The 18056-nt window shown below is 47.4% G+C and overlaps 1 protein-coding gene across 5 annotated transcripts in view; it reads right to left on the bottom strand.

Moving 5' to 3' along the window:
• LOC115618940 (guanine nucleotide-binding protein G(o) subunit alpha) overlaps positions 1 to 18056 on the bottom strand; it is a 195765-nt gene that overhangs the window by 59162 nt on the left and 118547 nt on the right. The window contains exon 4 of one of the 5 annotated variants that reach the window (XM_030510913.1): positions 3414 to 3441. The exons of the other annotated variants lie outside the window; for them this stretch is intronic. Within the exon in view, the coding sequence (XP_030366773.1) occupies positions 3414 to 3441 (28 nt within the window). The remainder of the gene's footprint in view (positions 1 to 3413; positions 3442 to 18056) is intronic. 5 annotated transcript variants of the gene reach the window in all.

Below are 18056 nucleotides of genomic sequence, written 5' to 3'. Positions count from 1 at the left end.
CACATCAACAAATACTTCTATTCAGCAGCCAAACCAGTTGGCACTGCAGATGTGTGGAGCTTCTTGGGAACAGAAAGAAATTCATCCATGTACAAGGATATTTTAAATTGTTAGCAAAGGGATGCATATTGTGCAGTGATGCCTGGTTTAACCTTGCTGAAGTAAGGGCTGTTTGTATCAGAAAGGACAGCAGAAAGGCTCCAGAAACAATTTTTTTCCGATGCTGGTTTATTGCTTTTCCTGAATTCTTGTTCTTTGCTCTGAGCCCCTGCCACAGGGGCTAGTTCATGTTAACACTGAACACCTTGGCTGGCTGTCATGCTTTGTGACTCAGAGGGAGAGGAATCTCCCATGGTTAAGGAGCATGGCAGTGAGGGTCAGGCCAGCTGGCCATTTGCAGATGGAATCGTTTTGGGTAGAAAAATGTGATTCGCTAGAACAGCCTTTTCCTGACACAACTCAGGTCCGGAAGATGTCTCAGATTTAGGATGGGAATGTCTAGACAGCCTCAGAACAGCTGAGTTCAGCCCTACTGATGCTTCACTTGTTTGTGAAGCAGGACACCCAAATTCATGCCCCCCTCTGCTTGCTTTGCAGTAAGTGGATCTCTCATCCTCCCCAGACTCCAGGAGCCCCAGGGGTGTTGGCTAATCTGCAGAATTTTTCTTTCATGGCTTTGAAAAATTTGGAGTAGTCTCATATTTCTACCAGCTGAAAAAAGCCCGATTATTCTGCTGTAAATAATGGGAAAAGAGGAGCTCTTATTTGTTCTGATATGTTCAGCCTGGAGAAGAGAAGGCTCTAGGGAGACCTTAGAGCAGCTTCCAGTGCCTAAAGGGGCTGACAAGAAACCTGAAGAGGGGCTTTTGACAAGGGCCTGTAGGGACAGGACAAGGGGGAATGACTTTAAACTGACAGAGGGGAGATTTAGTTTAGATATAAGGAAGAAGTTCTTTACTGTGAGGGTGGTGAAGCACTGGCACAGGCTCCCCAGAGAAGCTGTGGCTGCCCCATCCCTGGCAGTGTTCAAGGCCAGGTCAGACGGGGACTGGAGCAACCCGGTCTAGTGGAAGATGTCCCTGCCCATGGCAGGGGCTTGGAACTAGATGAGCTTTAAGGTCTCTTCTAACTCAAACCATTCTATGATTCCTTATGTGTGCTTACAGCAAACCAGTGAAGCCAACCTCCTTGCTTTATTACCTTTTCTCTTGTCTGAGATCAAACCCATTCTTGGACAAATACAGGTGTGAGTCTTCTCATTCCAAGGTGTTTGGTCTAAATTAGCAAATGGTGACCAGAAGCATGAGCCTTGCAAAGGGGAGAGCAGGCAGTACCCATGCTTTGCTGTCACTGTCCCATGGACAAACAACCCCTCTCCATCATAGCAACCTGTCTCATGAGCACAAAGGCACTTGCAGCTGGACGTACAACTCCTGGGAAGCCCGTGCATTGCCTGTGGGAGCAGCTCCTACATCCTTCCTGACTAAAACAGGCTCTGTCCTGTTCCTCTGCCCTGCCAGGTGCTGCTGATGCTCCTAGCTGATGCTCAGATTTAGCAGCTATGATGGGAACAGCCCAACTGCTGAATGAATTGCTCTCCCTGGGTACTGCCCGAATACTAGGGACAAGGTGTTACAGGTTTTTGGGGCAAAGCAAGCAGATTATTTCTTAGGTCATGGGTACAATTAGAAGTGGAGGAACACCAGTGTTGAAGAGCACCACAATAACCTAATTGCATGGGTGGGAACAATGAGGTGTATGGCATGGCCTGCATGGCCAGGAGCAAAACTCCTCTGCAGCCTCTCTTTATTGAACATTGGAATTGTTGAAAAGTTGCAGGGTACCAAATTGCTAGCACTGGAGACTGAAGCTGGTGGAGATTTCAGCACTCAGAGAAAGAGCCTGAAGTCCCCTGAACATCTTTATGAGCTGAAGAAGTCTCAGTACTACTGTATGGAGACACCATCCTATAAAACTTAGTGGGGTGGAGTCTCTATGCTTTGAAGACTTTATGAACATAGAGTCTTTCTTGCAGAATACTTAACTTTTGGTGTCCAGGAATCCTCCCAGCCCTCTGTACAGACTCTGCTCATTTTGGAGAAATAGTATTGATGACTTGCACCTCAAAGTCAAGACAAATGAAGAACCTTGAGGAGTTCGGTTAATTTCAAAAGCTTGTTTTCTACCCCAGAGTGCTTCATGAGCTCAGTGAATATTCATAAATCAGCAGTACAGTTTGCCTGCTCTTCTGGAGCTGATATTCTGCTCTTTTCACAGACTCTACATAACACACAACCTGCTATTGGCCAGTCTGCTTGGGACTGCGCTCTGGCATGGCCCGTTATTTGTGCATGGGTGGTGCACAAAAAGCATCCATGCCTTCAGTCAGGTAGGAAGGAGGTCTTTCTTATGTTATCTATCTTGACTACTCAGGGGGATTATATGCGTAAGTCTCAGATCTGTCCATCCGTCTGTGATTGATAGAAAAGCACATTTGAAGCTCTCCAGCTGCTATGGGCAGGGTGTGGGCTGCTTCTGATCTTTGCAGATTTAACTGCAGGTTGCTTTCTGCAAAGCATTAGAGGGAACAGCATGGTCATCTCATTTCTGTGCTGGGAAATAGCTGCCTCACCTTTTCCACTACTGAGACTTGTGGCAGTGCCATGATTTAAGACCTAACGTGAGAGGGTTTGAGCAGAAGACAGATAAACAGCAATGACAGGGCAGAATGGGAGTGACCAGGGACAGTCACCTCTGGCTGTGGTTACCAGGTCTGCTTGGGCCAGAAGTGGGGCTGAGCTCATAGAGCAGGGGATTATTTTGGTACATGCTCCTCTGCAGTCACTGGAGGTCCCTTCTTGGGATGGGAGAGTTGCCCTCCTGCAGTGCAGGCAGCTGTCTGCAGGGCAGGCTGGGAGTCAGGCTGGAGCAAGGGAATGGCTCACAGGGAATTTATTGCTCCTGCTGAATGGCAATAGAAATATTCCAGACTTAAGTTTCATTTTGCAGAGTGAACCATTGAACTCTCAGTTTTATAGACCCAGAAAAAGTAGGTGAGGTGAGCATTTTTAAAAACACTCCTCCCCCCTGCCAAGCATAAAGCCCCTCTGTCAAGGAGCATCCAGGAGTTCAGGCATTTGTTAGATGATTTAACGAGCAATTAAAGATCCAAGAAGAGAAGATCCTCCTTTCTTTTCTCACTCTCCAGGATGCATCTCAAGCTGGGAATGACATTAAAATCTCCAGCCCCTGTGGGCTCAGCAGGTAGATTTTAAAATACTGCCTGATTGACTTTTCCCTTCCCACCTCCCCCAAGTCTGGTGCTCCTGCTTTTCCTAGGTGAGAGGAGCCAAGCCTCCTGCCACACTCTGCCTCTGTACTCAAGCCAGCAATTAATGCAAAACAAACCAGACCAAGCAGCCCCCCAAACCTGCCTTGCAGCTCCCATCTGGCAGGGTTGTTGTTAATGAATATCACAGTGGTATTTCAGCTACCACGGGAGGTAAAAATTGGCAGCGTTCTGCCCCTGGGATTGCTGGAAGGAGCCATGGAATGGTGCAGAGCTGCTTCCTCCATTGCTGCCTCTGCCTTTCCCCAGCTTCTCTGTCTCCTGTCCCCTCAGTACAAGCTGGCTGGGAGTTGGGCTGGTCCTCTTCAGGCTGGTTCTTATCTGGTAGGAGCATCCCAGCCCATCCCCACAGCTTTCCTATGTGTCCTGTTGACACTTCCCAATGGCTTGCATTTTCCATAGCAGGACAAACCCTAACCTCGAGCTGATTCATAGAATCATAGAATGATTTGGACTGGAAAGGACCTTAAGATCATCTAGTTCGAAGCCCCTGCCATGGGCAGGGACACCTTCCACTAGACCAGGTTTCTCCAAGCCCTGTCCAACCTGGCCTTGAACACTGCCAGGGATGGAGCAGCCACAGCTTCTCTGGGCAGCCTGTGCCAGTGCCTCACCACTGTCACAGTAAAGAATTTCTTCCTTATATCTAACCTGAACTTCCCCAGCTCTAGTTTGAACCCATTACCCCTTGTCCTACCACTACAGTCCCTAATGAAGAGTCCCTCTCCTGCATCCTTGTAGGCCCCCTTCAGATAGTGGAAGGCTGCTATGAGATCTCCACGCAGCCTTCTCTTCTCCAGGCTGAACAGCCCCAACTTTCTCAGCCTGTCTTCGTATGGGAGGTGCTCCAGCCCCCTTATCATCCTCGTGGCCTCCTCTGGACTTGCTCCAACAGCTCCATGTCCTTCTTATGTTGGGGACACCAGAACTGTATGCAGTACTCCAAGTGAGGTCTCACGAGAGCAGAGTAGAGGGGCAGGATCACCTCCTTCGACCTGCTGGTCACGCTTCTTTTGATGAAGCCCAGAATTGATTGCCTTTGGGTTGTTTGTTACCAGGAGTGGGATTTGTTCAGCTCAGTGTCACTCCTGAATGCAGAATGTGTCCACATACACCGGGAGAATTGGAGCTGGCTGGGCTGGGCTTGGCTTGGGGAAACAGCTGAGCTTGGAAGCCCTGGGATGGTAAATTATACATCCAGGCTTTAGCCATCAAGCTAAAGACCAAACAACCCCATGTTAAAGAACAACCTCCATGCCAGGAGGGGAATGGAGAGGGCTCTGCAGGGCCAGGGCAGGGTAGGGGTTTGTAAGGCAGTGAAATCCAAAAGCAGATGTGAACAAGAAGCTTGTAAACTTAGCAGGAAGTCAGCGTGGCTCCTTTCTAACCCAGGGCTGTGTCTACCTTTTCACCAGACACACGGTGTAAATCCAGTTCATAAGGAGATCTGTTTCCTCACTAACCTGGGCATAACCACAGTTATTTAATTGTCTCCCATATGTCACTGTCACCAAGCACACAGGCTGTGCTCAGTAAGTAAACTTGTGACTTCTCTTGCAGCAGCCACACAGCCCAATTAATTTGTTGCCTTGCTGGAAGGGAGAGAGGCTCTTCCTAGCAGCCTGATATTGCCAGCAGTCATGTTTTTCTCTGCAAGCAAGTTTTTTTTCCTCATGCCAATACAGAATGCCCCTAATTATTTGCTCCTCACCACTAGCCATGATCTGTGCCTGCAAAGATACCCACAGAGCTGCTCCTGCCCTGGCTGATGTAGAGTTGCACTGGAGTGGGACTCAGGTCCCCATCTCTCGTACATCCCAAGGTAAATCCTGCTCTGATCCTTTGAAGTTGCCTGGACACTAACTAGAGGGCTTTTTTGTTTTTTTTTTCTTTTTTCAAAAAGGAATGGTTTTCTGGAAGGGGAGAATTTAAGGGAAAGGCAAAGCCTTATGTGAAGCTACGTGCTACAAATCTGCTAAGCCCTGTAGAGCTGCACTGACGCCCACAGGAGCACTGACCTGTGTCATATTGTACCGTCCTTTCCTTTTGGTGAACTAAATCCCAGTAAATATCATTTTTTGCTGTTATTTACTCTCATTAATCATACTTGTCGCTCAGCCTATCTCGAAGGTTAACACTGGGGCAATTTCCTCTGGTGGCTGGTTGTACTTGAAAGCTGCATCTCAGAACATTTCAGAAAACCCATGCATGGGGGGGAGAGATGAGCATTGTATTTTGCTGATGGTGCAGGACAAATCAGAGGCACGGTACTAGTTATCAGTAAGCAATCTTGTGAAAAAAGTAGTGGCCATTACCAGTCAGAAACCTGGGGGAAATCAAACTCATGTCTTGAAAGCATCCAGCATCCACAAAGGATGTCCCTGGAGGGGGGACAGGCCCAGATCCTGACCTCAGGGCACAGCGGTATGGCCTCTGCTACTTCAGTGAGAAACGAGGTCCCATAACTTGGAGACAGAACATGGCTCATTAACCAAAAACCTCCTCCTCCTTACAGAGCATCTCAGAAATGTGGGCCCTGCTTCTCAGCTGAAGTGTGGCTGTAATCCTGGCAGTCAGGTGAAGTTCCCGATGACTGGAAGAAGGGTAGTGTGGCCCCCATTTTCAAGAAGGGGAAGGTGGAAGACCCGGGGAACTACAGACCAGTCAGTCTCACCTCTGTGCCTGGCAAAATCTTGGAACAGTTTCTCCTGGAAAACATGCCAAGGCACATGAAAAACAATGAGGTGGTTGGTGACAGCCAACATGGCTTCACTAAGGGGAAATCCTGCCTGACCAATTTGGTGGCCTTCTATGATGGAGCCACGGAACTGATGGACAGCGGCAGAGCAGTTGATGTCATCTACCTGGACTTGTGCAAAGCATTCGACACTGTCCCACATGACATCCTTGTCTCTAAATTGGAGAGACATCAATTTGATAGATGGACCACTCGGTGGATAAAAAACTGGCTCGATGGCCGCACGCAAAGAGTTGTGGTAAATGGCTCGATGTCCAGTTGGAAACCTGTAACGAGTGGTGTCCCTCAGGGATCGGTGTTGGGACCGGTCCTGTTCAACATCTTTGTCGGTGACATGGACAGTGGGATTGAGTGCACCCTCAGCAAGTTTGCCGACGACACCAAGCTGTGTGGTTCGGTTGATACGCTGGAGGGAAGGGATGCCATCCAGAGGGACCTTGACACGCTTGTGAGGTGGGCCAATGCCAACCTTATGAAGTTTAACCAAGCCAAGTGCAAGGTCCTACACCTGGGTCGGGGCAACCCCAGGCACTGCTACAGGCTGGGCAGAGAAGAGATTCAGAGCAGCCCTGCAGAAAAGGACTTGGGGGTGTTGGTTGACGAGAAGCTTAACATGAGCCGGCAGTGTGCGCTTGCAGACCAGAAAGCCAACCGTATCCTGGGCTGCATCAAAAGAAGTGTGACCAGCAGGTCGAAGGAGGTGATCCTGCCCCTCTACTCTGGTCTTGTGAGACCCCACTTGGAGTACTGCATACAGTTCTGGTGTCCTCAACATAAAAAGGACATGGAGCTGTTGGAGCGAGTCCAGAGGAGGGCCACGAGGATGATAAGAGGGCTGGAGCACCTCCCATATGAAGACAGGCTGAGAAAGTTGGGGCTGTTCAGCCTGGAGAAGAGAAGGCTGCGTGGAGACCTCATAGCAGCCTTCCAGTATCTGAAGGGGGTCTACAAGGATGCAGGAGAGGGACTCTTCCTTAGGGACTGTAGTGGTAGGACAAGGGGTAATGGGTTCAAACTTAAACAGAGGAAGTTTAGATTGGATATAAGGAAGAAGTTCTTTACAGTGAGGGTGGTGAAGCACTGGAATGGGTTGCCCAGGGAGGTTGTGGATGCTCCATCCCTGGCGGTGTTCAAGGCCAGGTTGGACAGAGCCTTGAACCACGTGGTTTAGGGCAAGGTGTCCCTGCCCATGGCAGGGGGGTTGGAACTAGATGATCTTAAGGTCCTTTCCAACCCTTACGATTCTATGATTCTATGATTCTAAAACCAGAAAGCATGAGTTAAATGGTCTCAAAATTGGTCCTGACCCCCTAGCTGCAATGGTAGGTGAGAAAAGAGCACTCTGTCTGTCCCAGTCATGTCTAATTTAAGAAGATAGCATCCCTCAGAGCAAACTCCACCAGTGTCCTTCCGAGGGCAGGATGCTTTGATGGGTCCTCTGTCCTACAAGCACCAAGTAAGAGGTGATTATAACTAGGTATGGGACCCGAACGCCCAGATGTCATCCCTTGATGGTGACTTTCTGGCCATGCAGGCACAGAAAGTGCTGCCCACCAGGGACAGGATGAGGGAGAGAGTGACAGATGGGGGACATTAGCTGCATGGCTTCATGCTCTGCAGGGAAGTGCTCTGCCACACTGCTGAGGAGGAGCTGGGAACACGTAAAGATGAGAGAACAAAATCCTTGCAGCTTACTGCCCTTCTTTTCTCTGTATGATCCTCTCCACTGGGTAAAAGTCCATAAAATGTAGTGGCACTGGAGTGTTTGTGTGGCAGTAAACAGCAGGGAATTGCCTGATATCCCACAGTGGGAGTGCAGGTGGGGAAGCTGCATCAACTCCAGGCCTCTAAAATAAATGACTTTTATTCATCGCAAAGCGATGGCTGAGGATGAGCTGAGTGGGAGTGATGGTGATTCTCTGTGAATCTGCTCTGGATTTGGGAATTCCTGACAGCTCTAGCCTGCACATCTTCCACTCTTCAAATGTCTTTAAGATTTTCCACACCAACACCCCTCCGAGCGAGTACGTAAGGGTGGCAGGGCAGAGGGGACATGGTTTTGTGCCAAGCTTTCCCACCACAAAGCAGGAAACAAGCTTTGTCTTTGGAACAGAAAGGGAAAGCAGCCCCTATGGTGGGAGCATTCCCAGGACAAAGCTGTATTATTTTACATCTCTGGATCAATGCCGCTCATGTATGATGATTCCACACTGGGAAGCTGTGCAGTGCTGGAACCCAGTAATTAGTTTAATGCTCAGAGCTTGATGCTGAACATTGGGTGCTAATCTCCACTCTAGAACTAATCTAGCAGATTTATCAGTGACTCCTACAATGAAGGACTAAGTCTGTGGGTTACAGTCATCTGTCCCTGAAGGAAGAGACAGTGTTTCAATCAGAAAGAGCCTCGTTTCATTTTATGCTTCTATTTTATTGATGATCTGTGTTGAAGATATATACTTAAATGACAAGGTGAAGAGGGAAAATCCCCCCCAGCCCACCCCAATCCTGCTACATTTCAGTTCCTCATTGCCTCTTCTCTTCTTTGTAACCCATAACTGGGATATCTGGGTAGGGATTTCTTACTGCTCTCCACTGAAACAGCTACAGCAGTTGGTGGGTTTGGTGTCTGTAACCAAGCCTTCTGCCTGACCAGTGTCTCCAAACTATTTCTTGTGTGGGGTCGTATTTGGAGGACAGTGGACATGTGATGAGCCAGCCATATGAGGGCCTCTTCTAAGCATGCAGCCGCATACCAAGAAGAAGATAAGAGGATGTGAACCAGCCATCAGAGAGCTTCTTCTAAACACGTAGCCGCATACCAAGAAGAAGATAAGAGGAAGAAAATATCTGCAGTCGGATACATGGGAAGAACACCAGGAATTAGATGAACCAATAAGGACACTTACTGAGCCGCATGATTGCCTCATGCAAGAGGGCTTTTACCAATCAAAAGGTGCGTGACCGTGTGTAGAGATAGAAAACTCTGTATATAAAGGGATCGTGGGAACAATAAAGTGGCTTCTGCTTGGTTCACATTGAATTGTGTAGGGTCCATTGTCGTCTCTCCTCAGCTGGTGACCCTGACGTGATCGTCATACGATAGTACCGGGAGCAACCCTGAAGGAGAGGACCGGCTGGAGAGCCGAGCCAGCGGGACTGGAGTCAGGACGGATCGGAGGACGGCCCGTGAAGAAAAAGAATGTACGTTGCAACGGGACACCCTTAGAGGTGAGCAGCCGGTAATAAGAGATGGGGCAGAGTGTAACAAAGGAAGAAAGTGCGATTGTGAAACTGCTCCTACATATACTCTCCAAGAGAGGAATTAAACATGATGAGCTTGTGCTCCGAAACTTATTAATATGGTGCCAAGAGAATGGGTTTCCCCCAGATCCACAGGCTGCTTTTAAGGTCGAAACTTGGGAAAAGTTTGGGGAATGGTTATGGGATGCCGTAAGCTATGGCAACAAAGAAGCTAAGGGACTAGCAACAACTTGGAAGCTGATTCTAATGACCCTTCAAGCAATGAGGGCGGAGCAATCAGCTGCTGCCGGAGCTTTTATAGCTTTACAGCCCCCATCGTGTAAGATCAAAGTTTTCAATCGGCTCCCTGTCCCTTCCCCCGCTGCCCCATCGGCACCTCCAATAGAGGACGAGGTGGATCCCCGGAAAGAGGAGGGGATGGAAGTGAATGAATCCTGGTCCGTACCACTGCCTCCCGACCCCTGCGTAGAAAAGCCACCCAGGGGAGAGCTGCCGCCCATCCCACCCAACCCATCTCACTCCAAGAGCCAGCCATCGCTTTTTCCACCTCCCCCTCCGTCCATGCCTCCCCCACCAATGTCTCCGCGAAAATCATCCACGCTCGAGCCCCACAGGGAACCGGACTGGGTGCAGAAACTACTTCGAAAGTTGGAGGACTTGGAAATTGATAAGATTGCTCGAGAAGAACACAGGGGGGAGGAGGAGGGTGCGATAGCAAGCTGCAGGAAGCTCCAGGGGGTGGGGGGAGGCAAGAGGTGAAGCTGCGGGAAGCTCCAGGGGGTGGGGGGAGGCAAGAGGCGAAACTGCTAAAACTGACGGGGACCCAACACGACGATGGAGAGGGATTATTCAGAATGCGTTAGTGAAAAAAAAAAATAATTGCAAAAGAATTTGCAAAAGGATAGAAAAAAGGGGGATTTGAGACAAGGAAGTACAAAATGCAATATAATCTTTTGTAAATAAGAAAATTTAGTTCTAAGTAACTTTAAGCTTGGTGGCTTTGTATATAACAGCAAAACTTTCCAATAAGGGTCCTTGTCTAAGATGAATCGTTGTAGCTGACATAGTTTTGGAACCTTATGACCTTCACACAAAATTTATTGTAGCCAAAACAGGATTGTAGCTAAGGAGTAGCTGAAACTAAGCAGATGTTCAGGAGGTGATGTAGCGAAGTTAACTGATAAGTAGAAGGACGAGGAGAAATCACTCATTTATGCCAGCAGTGTTACCGAACTAATTAAGTTGGCAAGTTCTTAATGAATTCTACGAATCACTTTGGCACCCCAGATGGGACCCTCTCTGCTCGGCTGCAGGACCCGCTGAGAACAGGGCTCCCTAGGGCCACCGGGGAATTTTCCCGGAGGGACCCCTCGACTCACTCGGATCACTGCAGGAGCAGACAAGTACCATCTTTAAGAAGGTATTCTTTTGTAAATATTGTTTTGTTTTGGTTAACATTCCGTAAGTCGTAGGAGACGTCCTGCACAGGAGTCTGTTTGAAGTTTGGATTTTGGTGGGTTAACCTTTTGTTTGGAGCCTTCTGTAAATCGAGATATGGAAATCTCGTAGGTAAAGGCACATACCCAGCTGCTAGCGCTCGATTGGTATACATTTGGATTTGTTTCTGTTTGTGACTTGCTGGTATTTGACCTAGTATTGTGGATTATCACGGTAACGATTTTGGTGTTGACGATATAATATGGTTAAGGCTGCACTGTATGTTGTGATTGTGTCATTAATAGTTGTTTGTCTAATTGGATTTTGTTTGTGTTTTAGGTATTGTAGTTGTGTGGAGTGTGTTTGTGGGATCCCTTGTGTGTGTGTGTGTAAAATTAATAATGGGATATCAACAGAGGGAAGTAACGTATGCAGATATGTTTTTCACGTTAAGAAACCAGCAGGAGTGGCAGAAGGAATGTGGAATTAAGAGAGCTCTGCCAGATCCCTTAATTTTAGCTTTGGAAAGGGACAGGAGCAATTAGAGAAAGGTCACATTAAACCGACCACAAGCCCTTGGAATACCCCAATTTTTACAATTCCAAAGAGAAGTGGCAAATGGCACCTATCGCATGATCTGAGGAAAATTAATGAGGTCATGGAGGATATGGGGGCGTTACAGCCTGGATTACCCTCCCCAAATATGATTCCGAAAAATTGGGACATTTTAATTATCGATTTAAGAGATTGCTTTTTTACCATTACCCTGCATCCAGAAGATTATCAGAAATTCGCTTTTTCTGTACCGAGCGTAAACAAAAGTGAACCTATGAAAAGGTACCACTGGGTAGTGTTACCACAGGGCATGAAAAATTCACCAACCATGTGCCAGGTTTACATGGCCTGGGCACTTACTCCGGTACATGAAGCGCATCCAGACTTGCTTATTTATCATTACATGGATGACATTTTGATAGCTGGAAAACAGCTGAATGGAGACCAATTGATTGTTGAATTACAAAATGTGTTGCAGTCAAATGGGCTACAATTGGCCCCTGAAAAAATACAAAAAGCAGAAGTATGGAAGTATCTTGGCTGGGAAATCGACAAAGCAATTGTTCGACCTCAAAAGGTAGAACTCCGGACGGAGATCCACACCTTGAATGATGTACAAAAATTGTTAGGAGATTTAAACTGGGTGAGGACCCTATGCGGTATTACCAATGAGGAGTTGGCACCTCTGATGAGGTTACTCAGGGGAGGAGGTGGTGCAAACGCACCCCGGACATTGACAAATGAGGCCAAAGAGGCTTTGCAACAGATTAGCATAAAAGTTAGTAAGGCCCACACCCATCGCTGGAACCCTGATTATGGGATAGGTTTAGCAATAATCAGTAGTGAGCAGCACCCTTTTGCTGTAATACTGCAATGGATTCCTGGAAGAGATCCTTTGCGGTTATTAGAGTGGGTGTGTTTATCGGCACAGTCAAAGTGGACAGTTACAACACGAATGGAGGCACTAGCACAATTAATCATGAGGGGGCGAAATCGAATTGTTGAAATAGCAGGGAAAGAACCATCTTTTATCATAATACCTTTAGTGGCAGAATATTTAGCTTGGGCTTTGCGCCAGTGTATTTTATTGCAAGTGGCGTTGCTGGATTTTTCGGGTGAAGTAAAGGTGCACTATCCACCACACAAGTTTTTTAGTGTACTACATTCCTGTCAAATAGAAGAGCAACCTAGATGCTCTGCACGTCCGGTAGACAGTGCTACAGTCTTTACAGATGCAGGAGGAAGATCTCAAAAGGCTGCCATCACGTGGCAGGCCAACGGGCAATGGCATGATGTAGTTTTAACAGACTGTCAAGGCTCCACACAACATTTGGAGTTGCGAGCCGTGGTAGAAGTGCTTGCTCGATGGAAGACAACACCAGTCAGTGTTGTTTGTGATTCACTGTATGTAGTAGGAGTTGTATCACGTATAGAATGAGCATTGCTGAAAGAGAGAAACAATGAGGTATTGTACAAACTATTTCAGAGGTTGTGGCTATTGCTGTCAGAAAGACAATGTGAATATTTTATCACCCATATTCGGAGTCACACAGGAATAATCGAAGGCTCAGCGGAAGGCAACCGGAGAGCCGACAAGCTGGTAGTGCCGCTATGGGCGGCTCCCTCAACGGACCGGTTCGCACAAGCCAGACAGTCTCATGATTTTTTCCACCAGTCAGTCAAAGTACTGCGCCACCAATTCGGGCTGTCTGAATCAGATGCCCCGGGCATTGTCCAGTCATGCCCTGATTGTCAACAGTATACCGGAGGCTTGGCTCCTGGAGTCAATCCTCATGGTACTGGACCTTTAGAAATTTGGCAAATGGATGTTACGCATGTCCCAGAATTCGGTAAACAAAAATATGTGCATGTCTGCCTGGATTGTTTTTCTCTTGCAGTTTGGGCTACAGCTCAGACTGGCGAATCTAGCAAACATGTGCAGCGTCACATGCATTCGGCTATAGTGGCCCTTGGCATGCCACGAGAAATCAAAACTGACAATGGCCTTGGCTATGTAGCTCATTCCACGCAAGCGTTTTTCCAGCTCTGGGGCATTACTCACGTGACGGGTACACCCCATTCACCTACCGGTCAGACTATGGTCAAACGTATGAATCAGACATTGAAGCATTTGCTTCAAAAACAAAAAGGGGGAGAAAGTACTATGTCACCAACAGATAGATTAAACAAAGTCCTATATGTGTTAAATTTCTTACGATTGCCGCAAGATAGCTTGGTGCCACCAATGGTAAAACACGGGGCTGGTCTACAAGGAGGGTTGGAAGAAGTTAAGAGCAGACAATGTAAGGTAATGATTAAAAACGGGATAATAGGGGCCTGGGAAGGACCAGATAAGTTAATCACATGGGGAAGAGGATATGCATGTGTTGTTACGGATACAGGAACCAGATGGATACCAGCCAAGTGGGTAAAGCCATGGCAAGAAAAGTTGCATGACCCACCCGAAAACACCCCAGCACCTAAGGACTCCGTGCCATAACTGTGGAACTTGGGAGCCTTGGAGTTTGTGTGTTTGCGAGTATTGTGGGGTCAGATGGTATTATTGAAGTTCTAGGGCACGCATGGGGTAGAAGGTTATCAGTCACAATGGTTCAAGGGATATGTGTCAAATGACATATTGTTTAAGTTAGAGCTCAATATTACTTGTCAGCAAGGATACAACTGAGGCCTGATTGTAATGATCAGGTACAATTTTGGGATGTGCCGTCTCGAGTTATCGCCTCCTTGTTTGCACCTGAAGTAGCTGCAGCAAAAGCATTAGGAGACGTGACTGAGTTAGGGTGTTGGGCCACAAAGCAGATAAATTTAACGTCAGAAGAACTTACGCAAATGCTTAATGATGTAGATAGATAGCATAAGACGCGCTGTTTTGCAAAATAGAGCTGCAATTGATTTTTGCTTTTAGCACAGGGTCACGGGTGTGAGGATTTTGAAGGGATGTGTTGTATGAATTTGTCTGACCATTCGGAGTCAATTCATAAAAGTCTCAAGGAGATAAAAGACAACATGAACAAACTAACAGTGGTCAATTCTGGTTTAGATAAGTGGTTAAGGGGTTGGGGCATAACGGGATGGCTTTTAGATCTTCGTAAACAAGGCATTGTAATTTTAAGTATAATTGTGATTGTATTGTTAATCGTTCCCTGTATCTTAAAGGGAGTGTCTAACATGATTACTAATTCCTTGAAGAAAGTTTGGCTGGTTCAAAGAGAAAAAGGGGGAATTGTGGGGTCATATTTGGAGGACAGTGGACATGTGATGAGCCAGCCATATGAGGGCCTCTTCTAAGCATGCAGCCGCATACCAAGAAGAAGATAAGAGGATGTGAACCAGCCATCAGAGAGCTTCTTCTAAACACGTAGCCACATACCAAGAAGAAGATAAGAGGAAGAAAATATCTGCAGTCAGATACATGGGAAGAACACCAGGAATTAGATGAACCAATAAGGACACTTACTGAGCCGCATGATTGCCTCGTGCAAGAGGGCTTTTACCAATCAAAAGGTGCGTGACCGCGTGTAGAGATAGAAAACTCTGTATATAAAGGGATCGTGGGAACAATAAAGTGGCTTCTGCTTGGTTCACATTGAATTGTGTAGGGTCCATTGTCGTCTCTCCTCATTCTTTCATTGCTGGTGTGAGAGCAGGTATCACAGCAGCCAAATAATCCTGGATTTTTCCCTTGGTGGCAGAGCCAAAAAATTAGATGGTGTGAAAAATCATCTTGGATTCAACCTGTTCCCCTGCATTCTTCTGTGGACCTCACATCTTCCACAAAATTTCATTTCATATCCAGCCAAAGCACTGGCCTTGAGCCCTACCAAAATATTTTGTATTTTGGTAGGCTCAAGAATTATTATTTTACATGTAGGTCAATTTTCAAGCAAAAATTTGGTTTCCAAATGAAAAATTGGAAAAACGAACAAAACCAAATCACTTTGGCCTTTCAGGAATGCAAAATCCTTTTGAAAAATTCTCCAAATTTTCATATAATTTCCTCTTGGCCATGACTACCTGTACATTTGACCAGATTTTACAAATGGTTTTGGTTTCTTTTAGACTCTGTTTTTTAGCAAATTCATTTCTGCCCAGGTGTAGTAATAAATACAGGAACTTTCTTATCAGGAGCCCTTCATCTCCTTCTCAGCCTGGAGAAGAGAAGAATCGAGGGAGACCTTAGAGCAGCTTCCAGTGCCTAAAGGGGCCGAGAAGAAAGCTGGAGAGGGACAGGACAAGGGGGAATGGCTTCAAGCTGAAATAAGGGAGATTTAGGTTAGGTATTAGGAAGAAATTCTTTACTATGAGGGTGGTGAGGCACTGGCACAGATTGCCCAGAGAAGCTGTGGCTGCCCCATCCCTAGCACTGTCCAAGGCCAGGTTGGATGGGGCTTGGAGCAACCTGGTCTAGTGGAAGGTGTCATGGTTTAAGCCCAGCCAGTAACTCAGAACCACGCAGCTGCTTGCTTACTCCCCTCCTTCTTCCCCCCCCCCCCCCCACTCCCAGGGGTATGGGGAGGAGAATCGAAAGAATGTAAATCCCACAGGTTGAGATAAGAACAGTCCAATAACTAAAGTATAATACAAAACCACTACTGCTACAACAAATAATAATAATGATAAGGGAAATAACAAGGGGAGAGAATATAAAACTAAAAGGGGAAAGGGAAAAAAAACCCCAATAAACCCAATTGATGCCCAATACAATTGCTCACCACCTGCTGACTGATACCCAGCCCAACCCAAGCAGCGATCTGGGCCTTCCGGGTAACCCCTCCCAGTTTCTATACTGGGCATGACGTGCTGTGGTATGGAATACCCCTTTGGCTAGTTTGGGTCAGGTGTCCTGTCTCTGCTTCCTCCTGGCTTCTTGTGCCCCTCCTCACTGGCAGAGCATGTGAGACTGGAAAGTACTTGATCGAGGTAAGCATTACTTAGCAAGAACTAAAACATGGGTGTGTTATCAGCATTGTTCTCAGACTAAAGTTTCTTTTTTTACATCTTTGCAGGAGTAGAAACCTACTCCAAAATGTTCTCTATGGAGGGATCGGGATTTGGCAGTGTCATTCTGGCAGTGATGCCTCTGGATAAGGGGAATTAGCAACAGTGCAGCCTCTCACCACCTCCCAAAGCTCCCTTGTACAAGGAAGGGGTCAGACCTCTCACACAGATGGATTTGGGTCAGGAGGAGCCAGCATGCTCCACCCGCCTGGCTGGGAGCAAAGCTCAGGCTGGGCTCTGTTTCTGCTGCCCCTGACTTGCCCTGTGGCACAGAGCAGAATTGTCCAGGTCAGTAAAACCTTGGAGCAGAAACTTTTACAGTTGTCTAATGGGTCTGGAAATCTAATTTCCTTTAAATAAGCAGAGCAGACCTATAGCCACCATGTACACCTCAGCAGCAGCGTGTGTGGTGGTCCCTCCATGGCACAGTCGGTTGGTTGGATTGTCAGAAACCCCAACAACCCCATGTCTGCCATTCTTAGTTCCTCTTTTCTTTCCCGTCTCTCTTCCTTTTGGTTTTTCTCTCCTGGTGCTCCTACAGCTCTGCCTGCAGCCAGCCCCAGCCCCAGCCATGCGTGCGCAGCACTCTCTGTAGATGCTGTTTCTCTTGCAGGCATTCAGCCTGTGGTGTATTGCAAAAGACATATCCCCAGTGGAGTGAGCAATGCTAGTAAGACCCTCACCTTCCCTCCACCTCCCAGGGCTACTTTCTGTCTTGACTACGAGCTAGCTGCATCTTTGTGTGGTTAATAAAAATAACCTAAAAGTACTAAGGGAGCAGACAGAGCAATCCCAGAGACTCCAAATATCTAAGGGGCTTTGTTTCCAAGGCAACATCTTGTCTCCTAGCTGCAAAAGGCCAGGGGAATAAAGACAGCCTATGGAAAATGAATAGCTCAATGACAACAACAACAAAAAAATCTGTGGCGGAGTGTATCAGGGAGGGAGGAGTGTTCGTAGGGGAGCCAGAAAAGAGCAAAGCTGAGCAAGCCAGGACTAGCTGCACAGAGCATGCAAAGGGACAGGGTGCAATTTATCTCATGAGAAGCACAGTCCTGCCCCCATTGAAATGCATAGCACCACCTCTACCAACTTAATGGGAGCAGGGGAGCTTGCACAAATCGGCTATTTTCTTTCCCCCTTTTTTTTAAGCTACAGTGTTTGAAGATTCCAGCTAGTTCAAAATAATCCATTGTCTGAGGCAGAGTCTTCCTGGGTCCCAGGAGCTGTTCAGCCAGGGCTGATTTTAACCACCCCAGGTTCCTACTGCTGGAGCTGCCTCCTCCCCTCCACAGCCCAGGGCAGTGAGGCTGGAGGTGCCAGGGCACTGGAGCATCCCTCTGGGTCTTCCCATTAGGAAAGAAACATGTTTTCACCCATTTTTAAGGTTTCCAGAGCTATGCAGTACATGGATATGTGTGCAATCCAAGCTGCAGAATCACTACGGCTGCAGGGTGGGTTTGCTCTTACAGCTTTTCGAGCTGGTCCTTTCCCAGATTAGTGGACCTGAGGCTTCAGGCATGGGGAGAGCACAGACCCCTCTTCTGCCCTCCATGTCCCACCGGTGACACCTGTGGCCCTGTCTGACAGCACCCAACCTCGAAGAGGGCAGATCTGTGGCTCCACCATGGTGCTATTTAATGTGCATGTTGCACTTCTGTAAGTGACTGCCACAGT

The sequence above is a fragment of the Strigops habroptila genome, chromosome W (assembly GCF_004027225.2).
Source record: "Strigops habroptila isolate Jane chromosome W, bStrHab1.2.pri, whole genome shotgun sequence".
Taxonomy (NCBI): Eukaryota; Metazoa; Chordata; class Aves; order Psittaciformes; family Psittacidae; genus Strigops; species Strigops habroptila.
Note: the sequence above shows the minus strand (reverse complement) of the source record. Positions and strands in the feature narration are given on the sequence as shown.